The 7,440-nt window shown below is 33.3% G+C and overlaps 1 protein-coding gene across 1 annotated transcript in view; it reads left to right on the top strand.

Annotated features, from left to right (window-relative positions):
• Window positions 1-7,440, top strand: part of SMPDL3A (sphingomyelin phosphodiesterase acid like 3A) — a 19,287-nt gene that overhangs the window by 6,322 nt on the left and 5,525 nt on the right. The window contains exons 2-3 of the mRNA XM_023529840.1: window positions 1,791-2,004; window positions 3,049-3,247. Coding sequence (XP_023385608.1) covers window positions 1,791-2,004; window positions 3,049-3,247 — 413 coding nt within the window. The remainder of the gene's footprint in view (window positions 1-1,790; window positions 2,005-3,048; window positions 3,248-7,440) is intronic.

Raw genomic sequence — 7,440 nt, 5'->3', positions numbered from 1 at the left:
CCCATTTTACAGATGAAACAAGCCAAGATCACACAGCTAGATTAGTAAGTGGAGCTTGGGTTCAAAATCAAGCAGTCTGACTGGAGTCTCTGCTCTTAACCATAACACTATACTGTTCTGTGTGCAGTTTACTATACCACGACATTTTACAAATAATAGAATACATGTTTACATAAAAATGAGATGCACTATATAGTTATACGCCAAGGAAGGACAGTTTCCAGGATGATTCTGAGCTATTCACCAACTCCACTTTGCATGTTGGATAAAGTACGTCTAAACTGGAATAAAAGTTGGCATAGTTTCTGCATTATAGAATAAAATAAATCACTTGGCAAATGTTTTTAAATGTGACCTGTATACCAAGTAATTGACCATAAAAACTATTTTATGTCTACTTTCTTCTAGATCTTTTGTTTACCATCTCTTAGCTGTGAACTTACTGTGTTATAAAATTATAACAATATTGTGAAGAAACAACAACCCAAATATAACTTACTTTTTCTATCTTCACAAGTTAACCGTTTTCAATTTTTTACTTTATTATCTCAGCTTTGGGTTTTATTCATAGTGTTTGCTCACATACATACTTAGCATTTTTCATTTTTGTACAGATAAAAGTTTGTGTTCTACTTTGATGCTCCCTGTTTCTGGTATAGTATGTGATGCTATTTTCACTTCTGATATGTTCCTGTTATAAATTACTCATAATAAGAGTGAACTCAAAATTCAAAATGTGAAAAAGCCTCAATATTAAAACAGTGTATTAACTGCATATGGAAAGGCAATAAAATCATTGGAGATATATGTAAATGGTGTACAATCAAACTTGAAAGTCTTTCAAAATGAGGTTCAGATTTTGACTCATTTATTAGTTGTGTGTACTAGAGAAAATTTCCTAATTGACCTGGCTTTAGTTTCATAACTCTATAACGAGAACAACGATTCCTATTGCAGAGAGTAATGTGAGAATGAAATGATATTTAAATTGCTTATCACAATGTGTGGCACGTAGTAAATACTTAATAAAAAGAGGTACTGCTATGATTACTAGTACTACTATTTCTTACAATAAAAATGTTTTTTAAGGTGATATACAAGTAGGGATGCTATCAAATGGGTTCAGGGCTTCTCTCTGAAAACTCAATGGAAGTCTCCTCTTTTGCAAATACTTCTCTTAAAATTATTAACATTCTATATGTGTATGATAGAAGATATTAGTCTACTAAAAACTTTTAAGAACTTCCAGCAATTTTAATTTATGGCTTAAAGCTGGTATTTAAGATTTATATTCTTTTCCTTTAATGTTGAGAGAAAAGATTTTACAGGAATTTAGGAGATTTAGTTCCTGGTTCTGTAATCTATTCACTGCATAACCTTAACAGACCACATCATATTTCTATGTCAATTATTCTACAGGAAGCATGTAAATAATGATAAAACTTTAAATTTTGGAAGCGAGGTGGCATTCTATTAAGACAATACAATATTATTATTGGCCTCCCAGAAGGATGTCTCCATATATATCATTATGCAACTTATGTTTATTATCTAGTCATACTATCACTGAGTTCCTCAGTTCTGACACATGTAAGTAGTAAATTCTAGTATATTGTTCTTACTGACTTTGGAATTCTCATCTTACAGGAAAAGATTATATTTAACTTCAGGGCATATAAACATTTAAATCACTAAGGTTTTCCTTCATCGCTGTCTCTAGTCTTACTGTAAATATTTGCATGGGAATACCAAAAAGGTAGATTAAACACCATTTCTTTTCTAATCAACAGGACAGTTTTGGCACGTGACTGACTTACACTTAGACCCTACTTACCACATCACAGATGACCACACAAAAGTGTGTGCTTCATCCAAAGGCACAAATGCCTCCAATCCGGGCCCTTTTGGAGATGTTATGTGTGATTCTCCATATTATCTTATTTTGTCAGCATTTGATTTTATTAAAAATTCAGGACAAGAAGCATCTTTCATGATATGGACAGGGTAAGTGATTTTATAAAGACCTTTAGTTATTCAATATTTATCTACAGTGTCTTAAGCTTCATTAGAATGTTGAATTCCATAAGATTAATTATGTCTTAAGAATTATTTGGGTTTAAAAAATACTAGGTCAAATTAATCAACATTAATAAAGGTAAGAAAAATTTTGTCTGTTTTGTTTTAGAATATAAGCTTTAGAAATATATCGATGTTAACCAAGACGTGAATCCATAAACACCACATTTGTATCAGCGTTTTGAGGTATTTACTAATGTGATAAATGTCTTGATTAAATAATTGAAAACAAATGGCAACAATGAGAGTTAACCTATGATAGCAATTTTGTAAACATCATCTCCTGGTGGCATAATTAATTCCTTCCATCACGACAGAGTAAAGAGGCCCATACTTCCTGTACCTGCAATAATGCCTATGGCACTATTTTAATTAATTTATATATTGTGACTCATTTAATCTCTATAATGTATGTTTTATTATTATTATTATTATTATTATTATTATTGTTATTATTATTCCCATTTTACAGAGTTGAGTAAATGAAGGCACTGAGCATCTAACTAACTTGCCCAAGGGCACCCAGCTAGTTAAGTGGCAAAGCTGGGATTTGAGTTCAGGCAATTATGGCTCTAGAATCTCTGCTTAATCACTAAAATTTTTTACCTCCCATAAATCTTCAGTCATGCAGTGAAATTGGCTGAGATTTCTAGCTTACCTTTTGTAATTACACAAAATTTTTAAATTAAGAAGCCTGTGCATAACAGCTGGATAGCAGCCTGGTTACAGGGTCTTATTATAATAGCATAGAATCTTAGATTTATACAGATGCAAGGATTCTCTGTAGGAGAAAGATAAATGAAGAGTAGTTAATCAACTTTTTAAACTATCATCTGTTTTTTACTATCATCTGCTTTTTTTTTTTTTTTTTGGTGGAGATCTGCAATGATAGTACAGCAAGACATCACACGTAAGTCTAGCAACTTTTTATAGAAACTAATTTTATTCTCTGTGGTTCTGTGTCCTTTTCAGGGACAGCCCACCTCATGTTCCAGTGCATGAACTCTCAACAGACATCGTCATAAATGTGATTGCTAATATGACAACCACCATCCGGAGTCTCTTTCCAAATCTCCAGGTTTTCCCTGCACTAGGTAATCACGACTATTGGCCACAGGTAAATTTGACCTCAACTTCCAGAAGTGCTAAAAGGAATTTTCCCATCAGTAGTGTTAAAACTATGACAATAACTAGCTGATGATGGGACATGGGAGTGGGGCTCATGGAGGCAGAGTGTGCTCTTAATGCTAACCAGTGAGGATGGCAAGGTGACTTTAAAGTGACAATTCATTAAATAATACGTCCATAGTGGGTTTTCAGAAACACTTTACCTAGTTTGTGAACTATTACTTTTTGTTTTCCTTTGTAATCTTTAATTTCTCCTTTCTTTTGAATAATTTTGTCATTTATTTGCATATCTATGATAAGGTTAGCAAGGAAAGTTAATGTTGACAAATGTTAAGTTTTTCAGAATTTCAATGAAGCATACAAAGCTCTCTATACACTAAGGTAAACTGTAATTAAAAACTTTAAAAACATAGCAAACTATCATAAGACCTAAAGAGGGAGGTCCACGTTCAAGTCCAGTTTATCCAATTAAGATGCGATTCAAGGCAGAGACTATGTTTGGAATATTTAATGCCTAATATAGTCTGGGCTTCAACTTATCAGAGTGGCTGTAAATTAAGAAGCCTGTGCATAACAGCTGGATAGCAGCCTGGTTACAGGGTCTTGTTATAATAGCATAGAATCTTAGATTTATACAGATGCAAGAGATCTCAGAGATTATTGTTATAGTCCAGGGATTGGCAAGCTATAGCTTGTGGTCCAAATTTAGCTTATCAGTTTTTTTTTTTTGTAAATAAAGTTTTATTGGGACACAGCCATGGCTATTCTTCCTGTATTGCCTGTGGCTTTTGCACTGCATTAGCAGAATAGAATACCTGTGACAGAGATCATATCTTTCATAAGCCTATACTATTTGCTATTTGGCCCTTTATAGAAAAAAATTTGCTGACTCTGATCTAGATCTATTTTTCATTTTATAGATGAGAAAACTGAGGCCTGGAAATGTTAAATTGCTCATTTAAGTGCCCACAACCACTTAGAGACAGAGCCCACATCCTGGATCTTTTGTGTTCAATTACATCAACATTCTTTCTCACACCCCTTGTTCTTGCCAGACTAACATAATCAGTATCTCCAAACATGATGTTTACTTTAGTGGATCTCTTTAGCTGCATTTTTCTTTTTGCTTAGAAAGTCTTTTCTAGCTCATGTCAAAAGGATGCTTTATGAAAATCTTGATTATAATGGTTAATCTAACTTAAATACAGTGATCTTGAAAAGTTATACTCTAGGATGAGCTTAAATTTTAAGCGACTTCTTGGCACTGGCCTCCAGTCTTGAGATAAACAATATGTGAGTCTTTGTGAATTGGTCTCTCAAGTAGTGGTCAACTTTTGTTACCTCTGAGATATTAGACCACACAGTAGAGAGGCTGAGGGATGAACAATCTTGAGGAGCTAGAGGTTACATACATTGTTTTTATATGCTTTAGGTAACGGGCAGACTGGTGTGGTAGAAGTGTGGGGTTTATAGTCACATTCACTAGAATGTAAATCTTTATCCTGCCCTACTTCTAAAAGGACGAACAATTTGGATAATTCACTTAATGTCCCTGATCCACTCATTTGTAAATAGGAGCAATAATACCTACCTTGCAAAGTTTGTAAGAATTAGTGATACTATATGAAAAGGCATAACTTCCTACCTGGCACATAATAAGCCCTCATTAAGTGGAATGGTGGTTATTATAGTGTTAAGCTGTGACATAACTCCTAACTCCTTTGAGGATTTATTTCATTTTACTTTTATCTCCGTCTTCTTTTTAGGAAGTCATATCTTAATAATAATTCAAAGATATAGCTACTATCCACCTTCTAAACAATATCCTATTATTATGTACAGCTAAGGTAAATTGTGCAGCCTGTATAACTTAAATGGTTAATTTTTTTCTCTTTCTTGCCTATGACTTTATGTCTGAAAATCTTTCTGTTATTCTACTGCCATCCTTCCACCCCACGTGTTATATTTCAGGACTATCAAATGTAACAAGAAAGCCTCACAACAAATTTTACTAAAGACTGATATCTGAGATCAAATTCTGGTGAATGTCAATAACAAATAAATATGACAAGTATTATTTTCATTAAAACTCCATAAACGTGTATAACCATAGCTACATAAACATGCATATACAGATGTATGCCTCCACCCATTCCATCAGAAGTTGATATTAGTGTGGGTAGTCCACGGATTTTTTCCAGTTGCTGCCCAAGAAAGCATTCTGGGCTAGGGTCCTCGTTTACTCCTGAACTGGTAAGGTAGGTGCCACGAAACTTATGGGCGGGTCACCTCTCATTACACTGTATACCTCATTTCTCGCCAGTGGTCATGTCACAGCTTAAAAGGACTGAGATGATAGTATGATGCAATAGATAATTGGATGTAAGAGTGATGGTGCAAAGACCTGGGATTTAGACCAGCTCTGGGACTGACCAGTTGTTCCTGGACTAAGCATTTAACTTATCTAGTTCTCATATTTAAAATAGAAAAGTCTAGACTGATTTTTATATAATTTTAAGATTCTACATAACTAAGCAATATCTTGGCATCTATCCCAAAGTAAACAAATGGCTAAGATTTACATTTTTTGATGATGATGATGATGATGATAATGACCAATTTTTAATCAGAATCTAGATTGGCCTAAACCATTGCGTAATCTTCAGACAGATGACTGATCTCTAACAGACTGGAAATATACTTTAGATAATTAGTTCCAGTTAAAACAAATCATTTGGTTATTACTTGCCCAGAATGTATTTATACTTTCATCATGTATTAGGCATATGTATTAGAAACTAATGTGACTTGGGTATCATCTTGAAAAATAACTAAGCATTTTAATTAATGCTAACAGGGAAACTCCTTTAAGAAATAGGTATCTATCACTAATACATGGATGAAAATGAGGAAAGTGAAAAAAAATGGCTTCAGTATTTTAATATAACTTTTTAAAACAAAAAAAATAGAAGTGATCCAATTTTACAAATAATTTCTGTGTTTTTATTCAGTATCTATTTTCTTAAAGTTTTGTTTTCTTCTTCCCAAGTCTTTTGTCACCATAAAGATACTTTATTGTCATATGATAAAATAGGATGATAAAAGATACTTTATGATAATAAAAATAATGTTTTATATATCTAGTATAGTATTAAAAAATAACATTGATATAATTTAGGCTGATATAAAAAACTTCTTCAGATCAAAAGCTTGTGGTTATAAATTTTCATTCTAGAAGTTAAGAAGCTTTATATTAGTGTTAACATTTCGGAGGACTTGGTTTAATTCTGAAGTCATAAAATTTTCTCCATTCCTTTCACAAGTTAAACTAGGCCCTGCATGTTCAGGCCCAAATCTTCCTTCAGTGTCTCTTTAATGAGCACACTCCCACATCCATCCTGTACCTGAGCCACACTAAAACAAGTTCTCTTTTCTGTATATGGCACTATGTTTGTATTGGCTGTTGTTTTTGCTTGATGCCTTTCGAAAAATATGTAGTTAATGTACAATGTTATATTACTCTCAGGTGTGACATTTATATACCTAACAAAATGGTCACCATGGTAAGTCTAGTAACCATCTGACACTGTACAAGGTTATTGTACTATTGACTGTATTTCCTATGCTATACTTTATATCCCTGTGACTTACTGATTTTATAACCAGAAATTTGTACCTCTTGTTCCCTTTCACCTTTCTCTCTCTTTCCACCTTCTTTCCTTCTGGCAACCATCAATTTGTTCTCTATACCTATGAGTTTATTTCTGTTTTGTTTTGTTCATTTGTTTTGTTTTTTAGATTCCCCATATTATAGTAGAGGGATAAGAGAAATAGTCAATTCACCATAACATAGGGGGAAAAGAGACAAGTGACATGTAATGAAAAAATGATTTGTGTATTTAAGAGAGGGAGAAATTGCATCTGGTAAGGTGAACTGGAAAGGTTTCAAAAAGAAATTGTATTTAATAAAGAACTTGATGAATCATTATTCAAGGCCTGGTTCAAATTCTCTCTTCGGTCCACTGACTCTTTGGACCAGACTTGATTGTTCTTGCTTCTATACTCTTAGAACCTCTGCAGTAGCACCTAGCATGTTGTCTTACAGGTGATTGGTTATATTTTGTCCCTGTCTCCCCAACTAATTTATAAATTTCTTGAAGATTAAGTCTATCTAATATTCATCCTTGCATTTCCAGATGCTTTACACAGCAGTAAGAACTCAAGTAATGTTTAAAT

This window comes from Pteropus vampyrus, unplaced genomic scaffold, assembly GCF_000151845.1.
Source record: "Pteropus vampyrus isolate Shadow unplaced genomic scaffold, Pvam_2.0 Scaffold43, whole genome shotgun sequence".
NCBI lineage: Eukaryota > Metazoa > Chordata > Mammalia > Chiroptera > Pteropodidae > Pteropus > Pteropus vampyrus.
The sequence above is the reverse complement of the archived record's forward strand: the minus strand, read 5'-3'. Positions and strand labels throughout refer to the sequence as shown.